The 26,189-nt window shown below is 40.8% G+C and overlaps 1 protein-coding gene across 2 annotated transcripts in view; it reads left to right on the top strand.

The window, feature by feature from the left end:
- LOC311286252 (integrin alpha-L-like) overlaps positions 1 to 26,189 on the top strand; it is a 41,697-nt gene that overhangs the window by 2,276 nt on the left and 13,232 nt on the right. Inside the window, exons 2-8 of one of the 2 annotated variants that reach the window (XM_084402379.1) lie at positions 9,083 to 9,215; positions 9,443 to 9,537; positions 14,317 to 14,384; positions 14,583 to 14,697; positions 14,987 to 15,117; positions 15,227 to 15,369; positions 17,111 to 17,261. In XM_084402379.1, coding sequence (XP_084258505.1) covers positions 9,083 to 9,215; positions 9,443 to 9,537; positions 14,317 to 14,384; positions 14,583 to 14,697; positions 14,987 to 15,117; positions 15,227 to 15,369; positions 17,111 to 17,261 — 836 coding nt within the window. The remainder of the gene's footprint in view (positions 1 to 9,082; positions 9,216 to 9,442; positions 9,538 to 14,316; positions 14,385 to 14,582; positions 14,698 to 14,986; positions 15,118 to 15,226; positions 15,370 to 17,110; positions 17,262 to 26,189) is intronic. The other variant, XM_084402380.1, reaches the window with a different exon arrangement.

Here is a 26,189-nt window from a genome sequence, read left to right as displayed (position 1 = left end):
TTATGCTAACACGCTAAAACCATGCTAACTAGAATATGACAATATAGTTTTAAAGGTAATATTGACTGAAAATGGTAATTTCATTTGGGCATTTTTGTGCAAAATGCGTCACACCAAAAGACAGCGCAAAAGGGGAACTGAAGCAGGAGTGCCGGGTATACTTGATTTTTTTTTAAACATGAAGAAAGAAAACATACATTGTAACTTTCAGTGTCCTTCTGAGGTGCTGTTCTTCCTCCTGAAAGAAGGAGGACCCCCACACCCTAAAGGTCTCCAAACAATTGCCCGTTTAAAAAAAGGAATATGGCGTCACACCTTCATATCCATTTTTGGGACAAAATGTTTTAGTTAAGGGTGGCTTCAAAATATTATGCCTGAACTTTTAGTCAAGCAGACTCACAAGTAGACATCTGGGATATCAATATGTGATTGAATAAACAGAAAATGAATTCATTTTCTTGTTTTTATTCAAAATCAAAATTTGGGACAAGTCACGCCTTATGAGCTTATTCTGGTTTGGCTGAAAATTGTGAAAAAATGGAAGATTAAACCCATGAATGCTCTGTATGTCCATATAAAACAGCACTTTCTGAACAATATCATCACAGTTTTTGATATATTTTTCTGTAATTTACTTAACTTTGACATATTGGACCAAAAAAAGGCCACGTCATGTCAACCACCCATGAACAGGGAGTGTATAACACAGTTTTTACACAGAGTAAAAACAGACACTGCAGTTCAGTGTCCCGGGAGAGATTCAGTCGTACTGGCGGCTCTTATATAAACTCTCTTCTGCGGAGAGATATCAAAACTAAAGCTTGTCTCCTACTCCAAATGTGTCAGAACGCTGTTCATCTTAGTACAATACACAATACAGAGCAACTATACGACATATGTCCCTTCTGCAAGATGTTCAGCAAAGATAACATTCATTTATCACTTTATTCTGAGACATTCGAGCATTTGTGGTCTGTCTATTGGAGACGTATCGACTTTTGGCCTCATCTAACCAAAAGTTCACACTAAGTCAATCAGCCACATTTGAGGCATAAAGATTAATAAAAGAAAAGCATTTAAACAGACATTTCAAATGATAATGATGGTAAATACATCAAAATGATAGTAATGAGAAACACATCAACACGATAATAATAATTTATTAAAATATGAAGATGGCATTTGATTAAAGGATAAAACATAAGCAAATGATGCAACATAAGAAATATGTTTTTCCTTTTTCTGATTCATCAAGAGTATTTACTAATTGTAGAGTTAGCAAAAGTTATCACGAGCACTGTAATGTTTGATGCGGATGTCATAACAAATATCAGTAGACTGGGAAGATTTTAAAAATGTATATCATATTAATGTTGTCACATTATTCAAGTAAAAAAAAAAAAAAAGCTTACTATACACTATCAAGAAAACAACAACAAATAAAAATTCTATTTCGTATTTTTACATTAACAATGTAATTAAAAGTAGTTATTAATATGAAATATATTTCCCATCAGGTTAGTGTTAAGTGTTCAGCGGGGCCGTCCCAAGCATGAGGCTGAGCAAATACAGTCATGTGTTCAGCTTCGTCAAAATAACAAAGAAATTGTAGAACCCCCTCAAAGCAGTGGACCGCATGGTCTGTGCTAACTGATTTGATCTAATGCAACTTGTGTGATGCTGGGTATTCTTCAGTTAGCAGAATTTAAATAATGATTTTTTAAATCATAAACTCATTTTTTTTGTCTTTCCATAATGTCTATGGAATTAGATCTGAAGTAGTGTTCATAGGCAGCCGAATTCTAGCGCCCCATTTCCTTAAGGGATGGTCCTCTTGGAGTGGCTGTCTTTGCTGTTCTGATTCTGAATGAGTGGGGAGTGTAGACTTCTATGTTTAAGCCACATAGACAATATACTGGTTTTAGTTTTGAAGAGAACCAGGGGCTGATCATCGGTTTGCCCCCTGTTGGGAATCGCAGATCTTGATGAGCGGTAGGAATCGTGACATGAAACAAATAGGGCAAAACACAGAATAAATGCTGGATAATAAAATGTGTGTACCCTTTATTAAATTTGTCCGTTTTTGAGTGCTTTGAATATAAGGATTTTTTTTTTTTTTTATCTAGTGGCTAGGACCTTGCGTTTGCCAAGGAAACATGTAGATTATGGGTCCACAATATATAGTTATAATATGGAAGGAACTGAGCAGACGGGAGTTTCCCTTTCTCTCTTGTTCCAATGATCGCATGCAAACTAATTACGTGTGTTTGCAAGCTATGATTTTATGACTATTTATTTTATTTGATACTATTCTACTATGAATATTCAGCCTATCATTCGGACCATGTTTACTTGTCTAGTTTATATTTGGCTGCATTTAAATGGTAAATACTCATTTAATTTTGAGAAGAGTCACGTGTAGGTTCAGAGGATGAAGAGAAGGATGTAAAGGCTCCAAAACAAAGGTTTTTTTTACTAAACAAACTCAAATAATCCAATACGAGAAGCTGGTAACGCACAGTGTTTAGCAAGACACAAACAATAACGGACACTGAAATGAGCACAAAGAGGAACTGCAAACATGCAAACCATGCAAGCAAAACTAAACACACAGATCGTGACAGAACGCCCTCTCCTGGGAAGGCACATCCTCACGCCGTGATGGATAGTTGGAGGGAAGATGGGTGGGGGTCAGGAGGTGGACACGGAACTTTCAAGGCACACAAGATCCCAGAGCAACCCAAGAGATGGTCATGATGGAGGCGACCTACGGCGGTAGTGATGAGGGAGAAGCCAAGGTAGTCCCTTTAGCCATAGTCACTGAGGTGACGCAGTGAGATCGTGAGGCCCAGGCGACGTCTGATGGACAGAGAGACCCGGTGACACTGACGGACAGGGAGACCAAAGTGGAGTCCAGGTGATGACTGGCCGAGGTGGAACCAAGGGGCCAAAGGATTATGGTAATGCCTGTGTGAGTGAGGACCTCGGTGTAGCCTGAGGCGTGGAGGGATGGAGCGCAGCAGACAGCCCGGAAGTTCGTAGCGATGGTGGGGCGATGACTGACCAGGGCAGAGCCGGTGGGTCGAGGCAACCAATTGGAGCAGATGGGACGATGGTCCCAGGTGGAGCCGAGGGGGCGAGGAGCCATGGCAGAGCTGGTCCGAGGTGGAACTGAGGGCTCTGAGGGATGAGGCGGAGCCCGGAAATCTTTGAAGGACATGGCTGGTGGTGATGATGAACTAGGGATGGACAGGACCAGTGACAATGAATGCATCAAAGGTTCCAAGCTGAGCGGGACCAGTGGTGACGATGAAGACAGAGGTGACAAACATTTATTTGTCCAGGAAGGGACCAGCGGCAGAGAAGGTTTGTGGGTGGGCAGGGTGGGAAGCACTACATCCGACTCCCAGTCGATGAGGCTTTCCTCATCTATCACTACCAATATTCCCACAGGCATGGATTTTGGACTCAGGCTCGATGTTTGTAGCAGGTAATGGCTAGGTCCGCGGTTCGATCTAGCTCTATATCCAACATGTTGCAGTAAGAAGGTGGGTTGAGCTCTGGATTGGGCTGCGTGTGGTCCACTGGAGGACCTTGGGCAGGCTGTGCTGGGATTAGTATAGATGATTCAGAGCGGGCTTCCTCCTCAACAACAAGTGGATAGTGGACAGTGCATACTCTATGTACTCAAATGATGAGCAGTTATCGTTCCCTATGAGCATTATTTGGAGCAGTTTGTCGTTTATCCCGCTCCAGAAGTGTAGATTTAAAGTGCGCTCGTCCCAACATACCTGATGGCACAGCTCCAGAAAGTCCTCCACAAAATCCTCTAATGGCCGGTCTCCTTGATGTAGGGATCTGAGTTTGCTCCTCAACAAAATCTATTTTGGGGTCTGGTATTTAGTCACGTGTAGGTTCAGATGATGAAGAGACGGATGAAAAAGGTTCCAAAACAACACTGTGTGCCCTGTCCACAGTGGTAGGCCCCGAGCAGGCTCTGGTTATGGAACAGGAGGTAAAGGCTTTGATGGGGAAGGGGGCCATAGAACTTGTTCCTCCCCCCGACAGAGAGTCCAGTTGTACAGCCGGTGTTTTATCATATCGAAGAAGGATGGGGGGTTGCGTCCTATTCTAGATCTGTGCGTTGAGGCGAATCTTTGCACAATCAGATTTGAAGATGGTTTGTCACGATAGGTCTTTAGGACGCAAAATTAAATTCCCCATCCTTCCTCAACTCAGGAAGTTCCTTAGTTTGCTTTCAGAGGCAAAGCATACAAGTATCGGGTTCTACCTTTCGGCCTAGTCTTGTCACCCCGTATTTTAATTACATCGACTTTTGGTCATTTTTGGCTCAGTGTGGAGCAGATGGCGGTTTAGCATCGAGATGTTGTCTTTGCCCACATGAAAGTATGCAGGCTTAACCCTCTGTGGTAATTGGTCGCGCCTACACGATTACCTCGCTTTTTTTCCTATCAGTGCGAAAGAGACTCAAATAACTATATATCTATATATCTATACTCTGATCATTTTTGTCATACAGGCAAGTGTTATACATCATTCAAAACTGTTAAATGTCTTCTTTTATTTGTGTACACTCATAATAAAAACAAAATGTTGTGTTTTTCGTAAAATAAAGAAAATAATCATGATGCGCGTTCTGCCGTCTCTCTCAATGTGAAGATCATTCTGAAACGCGACATAAAATGAACTGTAACACAGCGAATGTTTGTCACACAGACTTGAGCCATGTCTTTACAAAGGCATAGATACAAAGGTTCTCTATTTTTAAATGATGTACATGTCAAAAACTAATATTCTCTGTTTAAGTAATCCGTTTGAAAGCAATGAGAGGTACAGTTTCTCAAGCACATCCTTATTACCTCTAATGTGACCACACCCACATGAAGGAGCAGACCTGTAAACGCCCTGATTACCTCAAAACAAACCTTTAGACTTCATCATTGCTCTGATTTTCATCGAGTTTGGAAGACATGTTGTGTCTGTGCTGTTGGATACCTTGGATTACCTCAGAAGAATTAGAAGAATGCAATTTGAAGATGAAAAAGATTTTTAAGGTAAGCAATTCCCTCTCATAATAGTAAGCTTGTTATTGTTGCATAAACTTCACATTGTAGCAACTAGTCAAACTGGTGCCAGACTAAAATGTATGAAATAGACAGAAACATGAAATATGAACTATAGACAGGTAGGCAACCTTTCAATTCATGTACGAAACCGAGGATGTTTTATGTTCAATAATAAAACACAGCATAATATAAAAGTAGGCTAGTATGAGTGTTTACACTAATAAGGTGAATATTATAATGTTTAGACCCGTGTTTACTGTTAAATACTGTGTTTGTGGATATCTGCTCAAACATAGATATGTTTAATGTGGTAACAATAATATTTCATAGTTTGGAGCAGCTCGATCGCTTCAGTAAATGTTCTCTGCACACACTGTGAGTTTGAGTCACTCGCGCTGTGCGTTTGAAAAGCAAAACGCGCCAAACATTAGGCTTCATGTTTTATCTCATTTCATAATGAATGGAAACATTTGAAGTCACATATGATAATCCATATAATTTTCTCTAGTGTGTGTTCCTTTTTAACGATTTATCATTATGTCCGCCTGCATTTTTGTAAAGTGTAAATAATTATAAGGCTATTGTTATTATTATTTTATGCAACCATAAAGGTATATTATATATATTTATTTATTTATTTGTTTGTTTGTTTGTTTGTTTGTTTGTTTGTTTGTACATTTAAAATCGCAATTTTAACCAGAGAGGTCTAAAAATTCTTCCCAAAATCGCACAGTCCTATAGTTTCTCTTGATATCAGCATGTTCACAGTTTTTTTTTTTTTTTTTTAAGGAACCAGATGAGTTTATTAACACTGAGGAGTCCTGCTGACTTCAACATTCACATGAGTCTCTGTACATGAACATGGTAAAATCAAAAATCAAACACCTTGGAAATGACAGGTATGTACTATGTTTCAGGAATAGCTCAAAGGTGTGTGACTGTTCAAGTCTCTGTCTTTAGATCAGTGTGTTCAATAATGTGTTTTTGTCCTTTGTTGTGTATCTTTGGATTATGTTGTGTTGTAAATAAATCCAAACAATCAAAAAGCCATTCTTTTAATCTCTCCACATTCTTTGTTCTAGTTCCCTCACAGTCCCACCTGATAGGGCCATTATGGGAGGGTCTTTGTCTTCCCAGGTGTGAAACACATCAATATTCACCATGATTCACGCCTCCTCGCATAAAGCTTTCTTACTGTAACGGTCACCAGCTGGAGTGCCCATGAAAGCCACCAGAGGGCACTCCACACCAGACTACTGTCACTCTCACAAACTACATCTCCCATAACTCACTGCCCGGACTCATCATCACTGATTGCATTCACCTGTGTCTCTTTACCCTGTTAGTCTCAGCCTATTTATACCATGGTCACTCATTCACTCACTGCAAAGTTTTGTATGTTGTTGCACTGCATTTCTGGGCGTTTTCCCTGGTTTCCTGTCTCTTGGTTTTTGGATTTCTTGCCTGTTCCGTGGATTACTCTTGTGCCTCTGACCCCTGCCTGTTTTTGTTTGTTTGTTTGTTTGGACAGCCTACCTGTGTTTGACCCTCTGCTTGTGTTTAATTACGATTCTGGATAACCCTTTAATTAAAGCTGCATTTTGATCTCACCTTCGAGTCTCGGAGCAGTTCGTGACACTTACACAAAACATGTCTTACAAATTTTAAATCAATATATTGTCTTCTCTGAATGAGCAGTCAGGGTGATTTTCACATAGTTTTGGAGCAAATATTCTAGGCTATGTGATACAATTTTCAAAAGTCTTGTGAAGAAATACTCAATATGGGTTTCATGACCTTATTTCAGTGAGAATTATTTAAAAAAAAATTCACAAACCAAGCATAAACGTCATTTTCTCAAAACTACAAACTTTTACATACATGCTGCTGATATATTATTGTAGCAGAGTTTGTGCTGAATACAGTGTAATCGGACTTTAGCCATGAAAATGTCACAAGTAGACAGAAATAAGCACAAATGTCAGAGCATGTCAGAACACCTCCAGGGCCAGAAAACACCTCAGTTCCCAGAGGGTTAAGGCTGATCGCAAAGAAAAGTGTGCTTTCTCCATTACAGAGGACCACTTTTTTAGGCGTTGTGTGGGATTCGACGACGATGCAGGCACGCCTGTCTCCTGCTCATAGCAGTTCGATCCTCACAGCCGTGAGCAAGGTAAAGCTAGGCCAGTCACCAGATACCTTTTGGCCTGCTGTACATGAGACCTTTGCAGTGGTGGCTCAAGACCAAGGGGTTTCCGTGAGGGGCAACCCGTTCCACGTGATCAAGGTTACACGCAGGTGCTTCGTACTTTGGTTATGTGAAAGAAGCCTTGGTTCTTGTCCCATGGTCCTGTACTGGGAACTCCTTGTCATCGCCTCACGCTTATGACGGATGCTTCCCTCAGGGGTTGGGGAGCGATCATGGAAGGTCGTTCAGCTCGGGGTCTGTGGAGGGGTCATCACCTCTCTTGGCACTTAACTGACTGGTGATGATGGCTCAGGCTCTAGTCTACATCCCTGGACACCAGATTCAGGGAGCAGACACCCTGTCGAGGCTGGGGCTGAGGCCCAGGGAATGGAGACTTCACCCAGAAGTGACTCTATTTGAGTCTCAGTAAACAACACACTGTCAGCTCTGGTTCTCCCTGTCATAGCCAGCCCTTTGGGATAGATGGGTGCCCGTAGTGGAAATTTTTTATACATATTTTAAAAGCCTTCCTGAAATAAATTAGTATTCATTTAATTTACTAAAGTAATCAATAGTGAGACACTTATTTGTGTAAAAAGCACTAATGACTTTTTTAAGACTCAAAGTTGAGAACTTGCAACTTGACTTGGACTTGTCTATCTTGACTCGAGACTTGACTTGGACTTGAATGCAAATACTCTAGACTTACTTAGACTTAGACACACACACACACACACACACACACACACGCATGTCTGGTTCACTATCTTTGTGGGGACTCTCCATAGACGTAATGGTTTTTATACCGTACAAACTGTTTATTCTGTCCCCTTACACTAACCCTACCCCTAAACCTACCCATCACACACACACACACACACACACACACACACACACACACACACACACACACACACACACACACACACACACACACACACACACACACACACTAACCCTACCCCTAAACCTACCCATCACAGGAAACATTCTGCATTTTTACTTTCTCAAAACAACTCATCCTGTGTGATTTATAAGCCTTTTGAAAAGTGGGGACCGCTGGCTGGTCCCCACAATGTAGGTGATCTCAGGTTTTACTATTCTTATGGGGACATTTGGTCCCCACAATGTATTATAAACAAGGGCACACACACACACACACACACACACACACACACACACACACACACACACAGACAGACACACACACACACACACACACACACACACACAGGGATATTCCACAGACTTATATTGTTTTCATATCCATGCAGAAGCAAGCAGTTTCCTTTGAATGGGTGAGACCATAGAAAACTATACAGATACAAAACAAATACCTATACACAACAGTGTGTTAGAAGTGCACTATTTGCACTACAAATCAGTGTGTTTATGATAACAATTCAATTAAAATAATATAATACCAAATTCCAGGTCAGCAAAACAGACAGCTAAAATAACTGGATACAACCTTCTGCATTTTTATATTTAATATTTTTATTAAAACAAAACCATAGACAAAACCTGAGGTTTTGTCAGGTTTAGCTCAAATGTGTCATAAAAATAATATCAAGTAGGTACACACACACACACACACACACACACACACACACACACACACACACACAGTGGCAGATTTTCCAGAATAAGGCTGGTTTGTGCTGGTGAAGCTGGTCATCTGCTCATGAACTGCAACAGAACACACTCAAACCAGTGCAGATGATTGAAGAAGAGAAACTTTAGCTTTTAACTTTTTAAGTGAATCTTTAAGAAACATTCTCACAAACGTCTCCTGATGTCTCAACAGTCTCTCTCGCTTCTCCAGCGTCTCTTTCAGAGGCCTTCAATATCGACACTGAACATCCACTGAGATTTAACGGCGCGGCAGAAGATTTCTTTGGTTACAGCGTTTATCAGTCGGAGTTTGAAAACAGGAGACAGTGAGTGAAACACACACACACACACACACACACACACATACACACACACACACACACACACACACACACACACACACACACACACACACACACACACACACACACACACACACACAAACACACACACAAACACACACACACACACACACACACACATACACTGGTTGCTATGGTGTTCTACATGTGTTTTCTGAGGGTCTGATTGATTGTGAGGGTGTTTTTGGCAGGATCATAGTTGGAGCCCCATTAAAAGGAAACTCAGCGGGTGAAATGTACAGTTGCACAGTAGATCTGCAGTCCTGCACACCACTGCTCTGGACAGGTATCACCCTCACACACACTATCTGTCATGACCACCGTCACACACACTATCTGTCATGACCACCGCCGTCACACACACTATCTGTCACGATCACCATCACACACACTATCTGTCATGACCACCGTCACACACACTATCTGTCACGATCACCGTCACACACACTATCTGTCACGATCACTGTCACACACACTATCTGTCATGACCACCGTCACACACACTATCTGTCATGACCACCGTCACACACACACACTATCTGTCATGACCACCGCCGTCACACACACTATCTGTCACAATCACTGTCACACACACTATCTGTCATGATCACCACCGTCACACACTATCTGTCATGACCACCGCCATCACACACACTATCTGTCACAACCACTGTCACACACACTATCTGTCATGACCACCGCCTTCACACACACTATCTGTCATGATCACTGTCACACACACTATCTGTCATGACCACCGCCGTCACACACACTATCTGTCACGACCACCGTCACACACACTATCTGTCATGACCACCGCCGTCACACACACTATCTGTCACGATCACCGTCACACACACTACCTGTCATGACCACCGTCACACACACACTATCTGTCATGACCACCGCCTTCACACACACTATCTGTCATGATCACTGTCACACACACTATCTGTCATGACCACCGCCGTCACACACACTATCTGTCACGATCACCGTCACACACACTACCTGTCATGACCACCGTCACACACACACTATCTGTCATGACCACCACCGTCACACACACTATCTGTCATGACCACCGTCACACACACTATCTGTCACGATCACTGTCACACACACTATCTGTCATGACCACCATCACACACACTATCTGTCATGACCACCACCGTCACACACACTATCTGTCACGACCACCGTCACACACACTATCTGTCATGACCACCGCCGTCACACACACTATCTGTCACGATCACTGTCACACACACTATCTGTCATGACCACCGCCGTCACACACACTATCTGTCACGATCACTGTCACACACACTATCTGTCATGACCACCGCCGTCACACACACTATCTGTCACGACCACCGTCACACACACTATCTGTCATGACCACCGCCGTCACACACACTATCTGTCACGATCACTGTCACACACACTATCTGTCATGACCACCGCCGTCACACACACTGGGCCCTATTTTAACGATCTGAAACGCAAGTGTCAAAGCGCAAAGCGCAAGTAACTTTGTGGGCGGGTCTCGGCGCTGTTGCTATTTTCCCGGCGGGATAAATGACTCTTGCGCCCGACGCAAATCTAAAAGGGGTTGGTCTGAAGTAGCTTCATTATTCATAGGTGTGGTTTGGGCGTAACGTGAAATAAACCAATCAGAGCGACATCTCACATTCCCTTTAAGAGCAGGCGCGCTTTTTCTAAGCGGATTCCTATTATAACGGCGGACTTGCCAGGCGCGCGCCAGGAGCGGTTCACAGCCGAGGAGACCGACGTCCTCGTCACGGCCGTAAAACACAGAGAAGTAACATTGGGGATGGAGAAACAAACACACCCAAATTAGCTTCGGTTAAACAGGCGTATGATAATTTGGGCGTATGATTAAATGTGTAAGCTAGATTTATGCCTATTTTATTTTCACATCTTCATGGACACAACATATGAATAAATGAATGAAATCTTCATTTTTCGAACAATTAAAAAATAAATTAAACCAAAGACAGCAACACATTAAATATCCATCAATAAAAATAAAACAAAATCAAGAAAAACAAAACCTTTTTTTTTTTTGCATAATAATCACACTGTTCGTAAAGGGATACGTAGAAGCCCTAGGCTTATCAAAACCTACAAGACCTAATATTTTTCCTAGTAATAATGTATGATTTGCAAAAATGAAAACGGCTGCTTCTGTGTAGATGAGAGCATCAAATTGTAATGCGCGTTGTGCACACGCTACATTGATTATGGCCAAGCATGCGCCCTTAAAATAGCATGAATAACATGCCCAACGCGCCACTGACTTTAGACTAGGTTTTTCCTGGTCACTGGCGGAATTGTTTTCTAAACCTGCAAAATAGCATGAGGGAACGTTTGCGCCGGAACACGCCTCCTCTTTGCGCTGAACCGCCCCGGGGAGCGCAAGTGTATTTGCTAGTTAACCGACGTGCTTCTGTGGAGGGAAAAGTCCGCTTTGCGCGGGTGCAAAATAGGAATGATACATGCGTCAGTGTACAAAGTCAATTGCGCTGGGTGCAAGATAGGGCCCACTATCTGTCACGACCACCGTGACGCACACTATCTGTCACGATCACCGTCACGCACACTACCTGTCATGACCACCGTCACACACACACTATCTGTCATGACCACCACCGTCACACACACTATCTGTCACGATCACTGTCACACACACTATCTGTCACGATCACTGTCACACACACTATCTGCCATGACCACCGCCGTCACACACACTATCTGTCACGATCACCGTCACACACACTATCTGTCATGACCACCGCCATCACACACACTATCTGTCACGATCACCGTCACACACACTATCTGTCACGATCACCGTCACACACACTATCTGTCATGATCACCGTCACACACACTATCTGTCACGACCACCGTCACACACACACTATCTGTCATGACCACCGCCGTCACACACACTATCTGTCACGACCACCGTCACGCACACTATCTGTCATGACCACCACCGTCACACACACTATCTGTCACGACCACCGTCACACACACTATCTGTCACGACCACCGTCACGCACACTATCTGTCATGACCACCACCGTCACGCACACTATCTGTCACGACCACTGTCTCTCTCTCCTTCTCTCTCTCTCTCTCTCTCTCTCTCTCTCTCTCTCTCTCCGTTCTGTAGCCGTTCTTTATTTACCCAAAGAAGAAGGAGGACATGGTTTAATGCATATACAGAGCAGAATAGCAGCCTTTAGGCTTCAATTTGCTCAAAGGCTGTTGACTGGACCAGTGAACTCAAGCTGGAAACACGCTGCTTGTGTCATTTTGCGAGATTTCAGAGGTCTAGACTTTGAGAGATCTTTGTTTTGGTTGAATCCGCAAAAGATGGACTTGTCTAAGTTGCCCATTTTTTATTGGAATCTATTTAAAGTTTGATCGTTGTTCAAGGTGCAGAGACCCGGCTCTATGACCTCTCTGCATTGGTTGCTACAAGAACCTTTGGTTTATGGATCGCGCTTGGATTGGTCAAATGAAAAAACACTCCCTGCAATTTGTGATATTCTTCTTAATGCTGGAGTTTTAACGCTTGGACAATTAATTAAACTGGCTGGACTGAACTTGGAGAATGTTGATGTGGTCGTCAGACAGTTGGGGTTGAAATCGAAAAGTATAACGGCCAAATTACTTGGAAAATGGAAGTCACCACTTGCGTCAGAAGAAGTTAAACTGCTGGAAGATTATACTGAAGGGTTAATTACTCCAGATTGCAATGACCCTTTTCCTGATTTGTGTCTGTTGACTGATTTTGAAGAATGTGAAGGTGTTTTTTTACAACCCAACTTGTTGATGTTAATGGGTCTTAATCCAGTGTCTGGAAAAAATTTGTACAAAAACTGTGTCAAAACTCTGAATAAGAAGTGTTTGCATAAAAGAGTTGATATGCCTTGGCGTTCTGCCCTCCATCTAGGGGAGGATGTCAAGCCAGAATGGCGAGCATTATACAAGTCACCTTTGCCAAAAAAAGTGGGTGACTTACAATGGAGGATCCTTCATGGAGATATTGCCGTGAACGCACTTGTTTCAGTCATAAAGCATGATACTAGCGATGAATGCCCTTTTTGTTTTCAGAAGGAGAACATATTTCATGCTTTTGTGTACTGTAACAGGCTTTTACCATTGTTTCAGGTTTTAAAGAGTTTATTTGGTCGTTTTGATGAGATTTTTTCTTTGGGAATGTTTATTTGTGGATTTAAATACATCCGGAGACGTCGATTTTGTTGTCAATTATTGAATTTTTTACTGGGTCAGGCAAAGAAGGCGATATATGACACTAGAAAAATAAGAATTGAACGCAATTCAAGTGTTAATTTGCAGATTGTGTTTCTTAACCTAGTAAAATCCAGAATTTTAATTGACTTTCGGTATTATAAGGCTATGGGGGATCTTATGTCTTTTGAATTGATTTGGTGTTATAAGGGGGCTCTGTGTGAAATATTTAATGAGAGTTTACAGTTTGCACATGTTTTGGAATGAGTTTTTTTATGGGTATTTATTTGGATTTTTGATATGTTGAATGTGTATGTTTTTGTATACTCCTGTAGGTAGGAACTGAATGTATTAGTTATGTATGGAATGTATGGTTATTTGTAATAAAGGTGTGTTAAAATTAAAATTCTCTCTCCCTCTCTCTCTCTCTCTCTCTCTCTCTCTCTCTCCCCCCTCTCTCTCTCTCTCTCTCTCTCCCCCCCTCTCTCTCTCTCTCTCTTCCCCCCTCTCTCTCTCTGCCGCCCCCTTCTCTCTCCCTCTCTCTCTCTCTCTCTCTCTCTCTCTCTCCCCCCCTCTCTCTCTCTCTCTCTTCCCCCCTCTCTCTCTCTCTCTCCCTTCTCTCCGCCGCCCCCTTCTCTCTCCCTCTCTCTCTCTCTCTCTCTCTCTCTCTCTCTCTCTCTCTCTCTCTCTCTCTCTCTCTCTCTCTCTCTCTCTCTCTTCTCCCTCTCTCTCTCCCTTCTCTCTCTCTCTCTCTCTCTCTGGTGATGATTGACAGGCTCAGAGAGAGTTCAGTTCTTCGGCATGTCTTCTGCTGTGTCGTCTGATGCTGGCGGACGCTTGACTGTAAGTTCAACTGCTTCCTTCATTAGTCACTTCAGTGTTTGACTTCTCATCACTGTCTCTTCTGTACTTGTGTCCATTGAAGAATGGGAAACACTGCAGGAATGTTCTCTGCCTCCTCATTTTAGCACTGGAGTCTTTGTTTCATCTTTTGTGTGATTTGATCCTCCTGTTGTCTCAGATATTGTGTCTCTTTCTCAGAGCTGCAGTCCGTATCTTCGTCATGAGTGTGACGGAAACTCGTATCTGAACGGCGTCTGCGTCCAGTTCAACAGCCGTTTACAGGCCGTCTCTAACTTTACCGCCGCTTACCAAGGTCTGACGAGTCTGACACAGAAACCAGCGGATAACGACACTTTTAGCACTGAATGCAGTTTAACTATTTCAGTCTTTAATACTGTACACCATGTGTTGGGTTCTTAGTAACATTCCAGTTGGTGTTTATTGACAACTCAATTAAAGACTAAAGACATGATTAAAGACATTACTTTAAATACTTGGGAAAAATATGGATTTATTGTCCATCTTGTCAATAATTTATGGTTTGATTGCTAAAAGAAGTTGGCGTAACAGATGTGTTTCCATATCTTGTGGTATTTCTGCAGAATGCACGAAGAGAGAAGTCAATCTGGTGTTTCTCTTTGATGGATCTAAAAGTATGGAATCAGACGATTTTAAAAAGAACAAAGAATTCATTTTAGATGTTATGAAAAAGCTTTCAAACTCATCCATAAAGGTAAATCAGCCCAGCACTATTAATGTGGAAATATGGACATGTAAGGGTCTGTGGTTTGCTAATGATGTTAACGGCACGTGTGCTTGTTGTTTGTCCTTCTGTGTGTCAGTTTGCTGCTGTCCAGTTTGCATCTACATTCAGGACTGTGTTTGACTTCAACGAGTATAAGAACGGCTCCGCTGAAGACAAACTCATGAAAGAGCCACACATGCAACAACTCACAAACACACACGGAGCAATCGACTATGTCTTGTGAGTGAATCCTTCATATGCTTATGAATGTTCACTGAATTTACACTTGCAGAGAAACAGTCTTGAAATGCACATAAATGAAAATTAAAGATGGCTCTTTCTGTAGATTTGCGTTTTTGTTCTGGTTTATCTCATTCTTTAAATAAAAATGTAAAACACACTGGTGTAGAAACTGGGGCTGCAACCGTTCCTCGATTAAAGTCGAGTATTCGGAAAATATCCTCGATTGCAGTTTACCCATGTTGAGTAACAGCAAAATACCGGAAGTGGCGCGTTCCCCGGACGAGAATCCTTTACCCTTATTATTACATCGCTGTGATTCAGTTAAATAAATATATGCACTGTTGTTTTCCACAGAGAAGCACGACGCTTTATTGATGTGTGTGCAGATTACATGTTAACATGACCTCAGCTCTGTTCACAGTAAACGCTGCCCCACGCAAACTCAGTCTCTGCTGTTTGTTTACGGTTCCAATAACGGGCATTTGGCAACGCAAAAAGTTTCTTAGTTGCACTGTTGTTATTATCATTTATAAGCATGGAGCGTCTCTTGTATGGAGCTAGAATTGTGTCTTTATTACATGCGAGAAAATAAATGATCTGAGAAAAAAAATAAAAATTGAGAGAAAAAATGATCACACTGATAGCAAAAAAGCATTTCATGAGAGAAAAAAGAATATTTGAGACTAAAAAAAGTTTTGAGAGAAAGTATTTTCTCATATAACAAAAAATATGAATTAGATTTTTTTTTTGTATTTCTGAGAAAAAAAATCTCTCTCAAAATACTTTGAAAAAAAAAAAACTCTCAAATATATATATTTTGCTATCAGTGTGAAAACATTTTCTCTAAAAAAGAAAGTGTTTCTCTCGAAACGCTTTTCTTTGCTCTCGATGCAATTTCTTGCTCTCCTGTCAGGATTTTGCTTTCACTGTGAAAATTGTGTCATGGGCGGGGCCACGTTCCTATTGGCCAGTCGGGTGAGCATCGTCTTGTCTTGGGAGTCGAACTGAATCATTACACCATTGTTCGGTTCACCGGCATAGATGCCGCCTCTGCCTGTGTTGTTTATAACGTTCATCTGGGAACGCAGTGTGCGCTGTTTCATTTGTAACGTCACTCATTTGTAAATCTATGCCAGCACAGGAGAATACATTAATATGTTTCTAAATATGCAAATTCTTGTTCATCGCGATTTCAAAATAAAAGTTTAAACCCTCGCTCTGAGTTTGCATGTTTTGATGAATATGTTCTTTTTTAAGAAATTACAGCAGCTGTTGCATTTCTATCGCACAGAAGTGACCAAATATTAAAGATTAAGAGGACATTTGAAGTAAATGTTGTTTGGCCAATATTAAACAAGGATTTGATCATGCCTAACTAACACCAGGCCTTTGGCGCCCTCTGCAGGCATTGGTTATAACACGCAATGTACAGTTAGTTATGTTTATATTAGTTTATATCATTTATTTTACATGGTATATTTAAACAGTGTTGTTCAATAAAACCCATATGATTACTTTCATACCAATTATTATTGCTTGTTATTATATATTTGTTTTTTTAAGTCAATTTAAAGGCTATTTTTATTACCACAATTTTTTATCCGATTACTCGACCGATGGAATAATCGGTAGAATACTCGATTACTAGAATAATCAATAGCTGTAGCCCTAGTAGAAACAAAAGAGGCACGTTGAGACTGATGTTTGTGTCATTATTTATGATTTATCACATCACCAGAAAGAATCTCCTGAATAGCGTGTCGTCTGGAGCCGATCTCAGCGCTCAGAAAGCCCTGGTGATCATCACAGATGGAGAACCCACTGATTTTGATGATGAAAATGCCCTCAGGAGATGCGATGAGCAAAATATCATCCGCTTCGTCATTGGGGTGAGTTTCCTTATGACCTGTTTAATGTTTGAAAGTCTAAATGCAGTGAATTCTGGCTTGCACTCTTGCAACCGAAGCTGAATGACTTTTCCCATGTAATGGCTCAGTCACAAAACTCTACACAACTCTCACTTTACACAGGCTTAACCATGCTCTCATTAATAAAACACAAACATATTGCTAGAACTGCCCGGTCCTGCAGATTTGCCTTATACAACATTAGGAGGATCAGGCTCTTCCTATCAGAGCTACACAACTCCTTCTCCAAGCTCTTGATCTCTCCAGACTGGACTATAGTAATGCTCTCTCCTTCCAGCATCAGTCAAACCTCTGCAACTGATCCAGGGAACAACCATATTATAGAGATATTTATATCTCGCAATTCTGACTTTATATCTCGCAATTCTGACTTTATATCTCGCAATTCTGACTTTATATCTCGCAATTCTGACTTTATAACACGCAATTGCGACTTTATTTCACGCAATTCTGACTTTATATCTCGCAATTCTGACTTTATAACACGCAATTGCGACTTTATTTCACGCAATTCTGACTTTATATCTCGCAATTCTGACTTTATAACACGCAATTGCGACTTTATTTCACGCAATTCTGACTTTATAACACGCAATTCTGACTTTATAACACGCAATTGCGACTTTATTTCACGCAATTCTGACTTTGTATCTCGCTATTCTGAGAAATAAAGTCAGAATTGCGAGATGTAAACTCGCAATTGTGAGATAAAAAGTCGCAATTATCATTTTTTTTTTTTTTTTTTGTGGCGGAAACAAGCTTCCATAAACATCTGACTGTGTTAAATAGGAATCCATTGTAATAAAGTTATTCTCATTATTATGCAATAGGCTATTGCTCTACCTGCTCTCCTCTCTCATCTCCATCTCCTTCTCTCATTCTTCTTCTCTCAGTCTCTTTATCTTTACCTGTAAATCTCCCCTTCCTGAAGATGAGCTTAGATTGATACAGTCTTTGTAAAGTGATTATTTATGTCGGTCGTTTAAAATTTCTATCGTAAAACAGCTGTTTAGTTTAACCACTTGCACCTTATCTCGTGAAGCGTCGCGTTGGGATTCGCGCGCGGCCGCGGCTCGCGCTTCTGTGAACTTAAATCCCGCTTGCTTTGATCGGTCATCTCAAACATTTTGCCATTGCCGACGAGCGGTGTTTGAGTGCTGAAGCAGCTCAGATGATGAGGTCGGTTATCGTCGCGATATGCGAATCATTGCAGCAGGTAATATTAGGCAATTATTTCACAACCTTCATTATACACTCAGGAAAAATTACCGAGGTCCGGATCTCGGAGACCTCAATGGTCGGTACGGCCCTGACTCGTAGGCTATTTGGCCACTTGAGTTTCTAGAGATATTTTATTATTCTGGCCTTTTCAGCGCCGCCTTTGCGCCTATAGGCTATTATCCATGTTTTGTATCTCTTATTTTTTGTTCGCACATCTCTAATAAAGTGACTTTATTTTTATTTTTTTGTGGGGCTGCGATAAAATAATAATAAAAAAAATAGTGGGGCTGCGCTATGACTGGAGCCATAAGGAAAGCATTCAACCCAGTGCCATGACAACACCGGCCCTCCTGGCCAATAAAACAGACCGGCCCACCGGGAATTTTCCCGATGCTCCCGATTAGCCAATCCGGGCCTGGTGCGTACGTGTAAGTATAGGGGAATAATATGTAAAGTCTTGGGAATAAAGGGGTAACAACCAGGAAAATACTGCGTTATTAAAACGAAATTACAGTGTAACTTTCGGTCATTACAGTGTACCTGTAAGTACAAGTATAGAGGAATAATATGTAAAGTTTTGGGAATAAATGGGTAACAACCAGGAAAATAACAAATTATTTAGGCAAATTAGTTAGACTGTAAGTATTCCATGTAGTTACAGGGTAAGTATGACATTGCGGGCTGTAAATTAAAGTGGTGCTTCTTACCCTCTTGTTTCATGTAGTTACAGGGTAAGTATGACATTGCGGGCTGTAAATTAAAGTGGTGTTTCTTACCCTCTTGTTTCATGTAGTTACAGGGTAAGTATGACATTGCGGGCTGTAAATTAAAGTGGTGCTTCTAACCCTCTTGTTTCATGTAGTTACAGGGTAAGTATGACATTGCGGGCTGTAAATTAAAGTGGTGTTTCTTACCCTCTTGTTCCGTGTAGTTACAGGGTAAGTATGACATTGCGGGCTGTAAATTAAAGTGGTGTTTCTTACCCTCTTGTTTCATGTAGTTACAGGGTAAGTATGACATTGCGGGCTGTAAATTAAAGTGGTGCTTCTTACCCTCTTGTTTCATGTAGTTACAGGGTAAGTATGACATTGCAGGCTGTAAATTAAAGTGGTGCTTCTTACCCTCTTGTTTCATGTAGTTACAGGGTAAGTATGACATTGCGGGCTGTAAATTAAAGTGGTGCTTCTTACCCTATTGTTCCGTGTAGTTACAGGGTAAGTATGACATTGCGGGCTGTAAATTAAAGTGGTGCTTCTTACCCTCTTGTTCCGTGTAGTTACAGGGTAAGTTTGACATTGCGGGCTGTAAATTAAAGTGGTGTTTCTTACCCTCTTGTTCCATGTAGTTACAGGGTAAGTATGACATTGCGGGCTGTAAATTAAAGTGGTGCTTCTTACCCTCTTGTTTCATGTAGTTACAGGGTAAGTATGACATTGCGGGCTGTAAATTAAAGTGGTGCTTCTTACCCTCTTGTTCCGTGTAGTTACAGGGTAAGTATGACATTGCGGGCTATAAATTAAAGTGGTGCTTCTTACCCTCTTGTTCCGTGTAGTTACAGGGTAAGTATGACATTGCGGGCTGTAAATTAAAGTGGTGTTTCTTACCTTCTTGTTTCATGTAGTTACAGGGTAAGTATGACATTGCGGGCTATAAATTAAAGTGGTGCTTCTTACCCTCTTGTTCCGTGTAGTTACAGGGTAAGTATGACATTGCGGGCTGTAAATTAAAGTGGTGCTTCTTACCCTCTTGTTTCATGTAGTTACAGGGTAAGTATGACATTGCGGGCTATAAATTAAAGTGGTGCTTCTTACCCTCTTGTTCCGTGTAGTTACAGGGTAAGTATGACATTGCGGGCTGTAAATTAAAGTGGTGCTTCTTACCCTCTTGTTTCATGTAGTTACAGGGTAAGTATGACATTGCGGGCTGTAAATTAAAGTGGTGCTTCTTACCCTATTGTTCCGTGTAGTTACAGGGTAAGTATGACATTGCGGGCTGTAAATTAAAGTGGTGCTTCTTACCCTCTTGTTCCGTGTAGTTACAGGGTAAGTTTGACATTGCGGGCTGTAAATTAAAGTGGTGTTTCTTACCCTCTTGTTCCATGTAGTTACAGGGTAAGTATGACATTGCGGGCTGTAAATTAAAGTGGTGTTTCTTACCCTCTTGTTTCATGTAGTTACAGGGTAAGTATGACATTGCGGGCTGTAAATTAAAGTGGTGTTTCTTACCCTCTTGTTTCATGTAGTTACAGGGTAAGTATGACATTGCGGGCTGTAAATTAAAGTGGTGCTTCTAACCCTCTTGTTTCATGTAGTTACAGGGTAAGTATGACATTGCGGGCTGTAAATTAAAGTGGTGTTTCTTACCCTCTTGTTCCATGTAGTTACAGGGTAAGTATGACATTGCGGGCTGTAAATTAAAGTGGTGCTTCTTACCCTCTTGTTTCATGTAGTTACAGGGTAAGTATGACATTGCAGGCTGTAAATTAAAGTGGTGTTTCTTACCCTCTTGTTTCATGTAGTTACAGGGTAAGTATGACATTGCGGGCTGTAAATTAAAGTGGTGCTTCTTACCCTCTTGTTTCATGTAGTTACAGGGTAAGTATGGCATTGCGGGCTGTAAATTAAAGTGGTGCTTCTTACCCTCTTGTTCCGTGTAGTTACAGGGTAAGTATGACATTGCGGGCTGTAAATTAAAGTGGTGCTTCTTACCCTCTTGTTTCATGTAGTTACAGGGTAAGTATGACATTGCGGGCTGTAAATTAAAGTGGTGCTTCTTACCCTCTTGTTTCATGTAGTTACAGGGTAAGTATGACATTGCGGGCTGTAAATTAAAGTGGTGCTTCTTACCCTCTTGTTCCGTGTAGTTACAGGGTAAGTATGACATTGCGGGCTGTAAATTAAAGTGGTGCTTCTTACCCTCTTGTTCCGTGTAGTTACAGGGTAAGTTTGACATTGCGGGCTGTAAATTAAAGTGGTGCTTCTTACCCTCTTGTTTCATGTAGTTACAGGGTAAGTATGACATTGCGGGCTGTAAATTAAAGTGGTGTTTCTTACCCTCTTGTTTCATGTAGTTACAGGGTAAGTATGACATTGCGGGCTGTAAATTAAAGTGGTGTTTCTTACCCTCTTGTTTCATGTAGTTACAGGGTAAGTATGACATTGCAGGCTGTAAATTAAAGTGGTGTTTCTTACCCTCTTGTTTCATGTAGTTACAGGGTAAGTATGACATTGCGGGCTGTAAATTAAAGTGGTGTTTCTTACCCTCTTGTTCCGTGTAGTTACAGGGTAAGTATGACATTGCGGGCTGTAAATTAAAGTGGTGTTTCTTACCCTCTTGTTTCATGTAGTTACAGGGTAAGTATGACATTGCGGGCTGTAAATTAAAGTGGTGCTTCTTACCCTCTTGTTTCATGTAGTTACAGGGTAAGTTTGACATTGCAGGCTGTAAATTAAAGTGGTGCTTCTTACCCTCTTGTTCCGTGTAGTTACAGGGTAAGTATGACATTGCGGGCTATAAATTAAAGTGGTGCTTCTTACCCTCTTGTTCCGTGTAGTTACAGGGTAAGTATGACATTGCGGGCTGTAAATTAAAGTGGTGTTTCTTACCCTCTTGTTTCATGTAGTTACAGGGTAAGTTTGACATTGCAGGCTGTAAATTAAAGTGGTGTTTCTTACCCTCTTGTTTCATGTAGTTACAGGGTAAGTATGACATTGCTGGCTGTAAATTAAAGTGGTGCTTCTTACCCTCTTGTTTCATGTAGTTACAGGGTAAGTATGACATTGCAGGCTGTAAATTAAAGTGGTGTTTCTTACCCTCTTGTTTCATGTAGTTACAGGGTAAGTATGACATTGCAGGCTGTAAATTAAAGTGGTGTTTCTTACCCTCTTGTTTCATGTAGTTCATGTAGTTCAAGCCCCACTTTAATTTACAGCCTGCAATGTCAAACTTACCCTGTAACTACATGAAACAAGAGGGTAAGAAGCACCACTTTAATTTACAGCCTGCAATGTCATACTTACCCTGTAACTACATGAAACAAGAGGGTAAGAAGCACCACTTTAATTTACAGCCCGCAATGTCATACTTACCCTGTAACTACATGAAACAAGAGGGTAAGAAGCACCACTTTAATTTACAGCCAGCAATGTCATACTTACCCTGTAACTACATGAAACAAGAGGGTAAGAAGCACCACTTTAATTTACAGCCCGCAATGTCATACTTACCCTGTAACTACATGAAACAAGAGGGTAAGAAACACCACTTTAATTTACAGCCCGCAATGTCATACTTACCCTGTAACTACATGAAACAAGAGGGTAAGAAACACCACTTTAATTTACAGCCCGCAATGTCATACTTACCCTGTAACTACATGAAACAAGAGGGTAAGAAACACCACTTTAATTTACAGCCCGCAATGTCATACTTACCCTGTAACTACATGAAACAAGAGGGTAAGAAACACCACTTTAATTTACAGCCTGCAATGTCATACTTACCCTGTAACTACATGAAACAAGAGGGTAAGAAGCACCACTTTAATTTACAGCCCCCGCAATGTCATACTTACCCTGTAACTACACGGAACAAGAGGGTAAGAAGCACCACTTTAATTTACAGCCCGCAATGTCATACTTACCCTGTAACTACATGAAACAAGAGGGTAAGAAGCACCACTTTAATTTACAGCCCGCAATGTCATACTTACCCTGTAACTACATGAAACAAGAGGGTAAGAAACACCACTTTAATTTACAGCCTGCAATGTCATACTTACCCTGTAACTACATGAAACAAGAGGGTAAGAAACACCACTTTAATTTACAGCCTGCAATGTCATACTTACCCTGTAACTACATGAAACAAGAGGGTAAGAAGCACCACTTTAATTTACAGCCCCCGCAATGTCATACTTACCCTGTAACTACACGGAACAAGAGGGTAAGAAGCACCACTTTAATTTACAGCCCGCAATGTCATACTTACCCTGTAACTACATGAAACAAGAGGGTAAGAAGCACCACTTTAATTTACAGCCCGCAATGTCATACTTACCCTGTAACTACATGAAACAAGAGGGTAAGAAGCACCACTTTAATTTACAGCCCGCAATGTCATACTTACCCTGTAACTACACGGAACAAGAGGGTAAGAAGCACCACTTTAATTTACAGCCCGCAATGTCATACTTACCCTGTAACTACATGAAACAAGAGGGTAAGAAGCACCACTTTAATTTACAGCCCGCAATGTCATACCCTGTAACTACATGAAACAAGAGGGTAAGAAACACCACTTTAATTTACAGCCCGCAATGTCAAACTTACCCTGTAACTACATGAAACAAGAGGGTAAGAAGCACCACTTTAATTTACAGCCCGCAATGTCATACTTACCCTGTAACTACATGAAACAAGAGGGTAAGAAGCACCACTTTAATTTACAGCCCGCAATGCCATACTTACCCTGTAACTACATGAAACAAGAGGGTAAGAAGCACCACTTTAATTTACAGCCTGCAATGTCATACTTACCCTGTAACTACATGAAACAAGAGGGTAAGAAACACCACTTTAATTTACAGCCCGCAATGTCATACTTACCCTGTAACTACATGAAACAAGAGGGTAAGAAGCACCACTTTAATTTACAGCCCGCAATGTCATACTTACCCTGTAACTACATGAAACAAGAGGGTAAGAAGCACCACTTTAATTTACAGCCCGCAATGTCATACTTACCCTGTAACTACACGGAACAAGAGGGTAAGAAGCACCACTTTAATTTACAGCCTGCAATGTCATACTTACCCTGTAACTACATGAAACAAGAGGGTAAGAAGCACCACTTTAATTTACAGCCTGCAATGTCATACTTACCCTGTAACTACATGAAACAAGAGGGTAAGAAGCACCACTTTAATTTACAGCCTGCAATGTCATACTTACCCTGTAACTACATGAAACAAGAGGGTAAGAAACACCACTTTAATTTACAGCCCGCAATGTCATACTTACCCTGTAACTACACGGAACAAGAGGGTAAGAAGCACCACTTTAATTTACAGCCCGCAATGTCATACTTACCCTGTAACTACATGAAACAAGAGGGTAAGAAGCACCACTTTAATTTACAGCCCGCAATGCCATACTTACCCTGTAACTACATGAAACAAGAGGGTAAGAAGCACCACTTTAATTTACAGCCTGCAATGTCATACTTACCCTGTAACTACATGAAACAAGAGGGTAAGAAACACCACTTTAATTTACAGCCCGCAATGTCATACTTACCCTGTAACTACATGAAACAAGAGGGTAAGAAACACCACTTTAATTTACAGCCCGCAATGTCATACTTACCCTGTAACTACATGGAACAAGAGTATATTTTCCCAGCATTTAAAAAAAAAAAAAAGTTGCAATAGTTTTACTTGCCTTGAAACTTAATCAGTGCACCTTTGCAATAATAACAAATTAGCCTACTTTATAAATGCACTGATATGTACCCCGTGATTTAAAAAAAGCCTTTATGTATTTTTGTACACTATTATTACAAAAAGGTGCAGTGTATGTACTCGCTAAATTGCTCCCAAAAGTAAGATTCTAAAATACTTAGTCTAAATAATTTGCCTAAATAATTTGTTATTTTCCTGGTTGTTACCCCTTTATTCCCAAAACTTTACATATTATTCCTCTATACTTACACGTACGCACTTTATAGGTACACTGTAATGACCGAAAGTTACACTGTAATTTTGTTTTAATAACGCAGTATTTTCCTGGTTGTTACACCTTTATTCCCAAAACTTTACATATTATTCCCCTATACTTACACGTACGCACTTTATAGGTACACTGTAATGACCGAAAGTTACACTGTAATTTTGTTTTAATAACGCAGTATTTTCCTGGTTGTTACACCTTTATTCCCAAAACTTTACATATTATTCCCCTATACTTACACGTACGCACTTTATAGGTACACTGTAATGACCGAAAGTTACACTGTAATTTTGTTTTAATAACGCAGTATTTTCCTGGTTGTTACACCTTTATTCCCAAGACTTTACATATTATTCCCCTATACTTACACGTACGCACTTTATAGGTACACTGTAATGACCGAAAGTTACACTGTAATTTTGTTTTAATAACGCAGTATTTTCCTGGTTGTTACACCTTTATTCCCAAAACTTTACATATTATTCCCCTATACTTACACGTACGCACTTTATAGGTACACTGTAATGACCGAAAGTTACACTGTAATTTTGTTTTAATAACGCAGTATTTTCCTGGTTGTTACACCTTTATTCCCAAAACTTTACATATTATTCCCCTATACTTACACGTACGCACTTTATAGGTACACTGTAATGACCGAAAGTTACACTGTAATTTTGTTTTAATAACGCAGTATTTTCCTGGTTGTTACACCTTTATTCCCAAAACTTTACATATTATTCCCCTATACTTACACGTACGCACTTTATAGGTACACTGTAATGACCGAAAGTTACACTGTAATTTTGTTTTAATAACGCAGTATTTTCCTGGTTGTTACACCTTTATTCCCAAGACTTTACATATTATTCCCCTATACTTACACGTACGCACTTTATAGGTACACTGTAATGACCGAAAGTTACACTGTAATTTTGTT

This window comes from Rutilus rutilus, assembly GCF_951802725.1.
Source record: "Rutilus rutilus genome assembly, chromosome: 2".
Taxonomy (NCBI): domain Eukaryota; kingdom Metazoa; phylum Chordata; class Actinopteri; order Cypriniformes; family Leuciscidae; genus Rutilus; species Rutilus rutilus.
The sequence above is the reverse complement of the archived record's forward strand: the minus strand, read 5'-3'. Positions and strand labels throughout refer to the sequence as shown.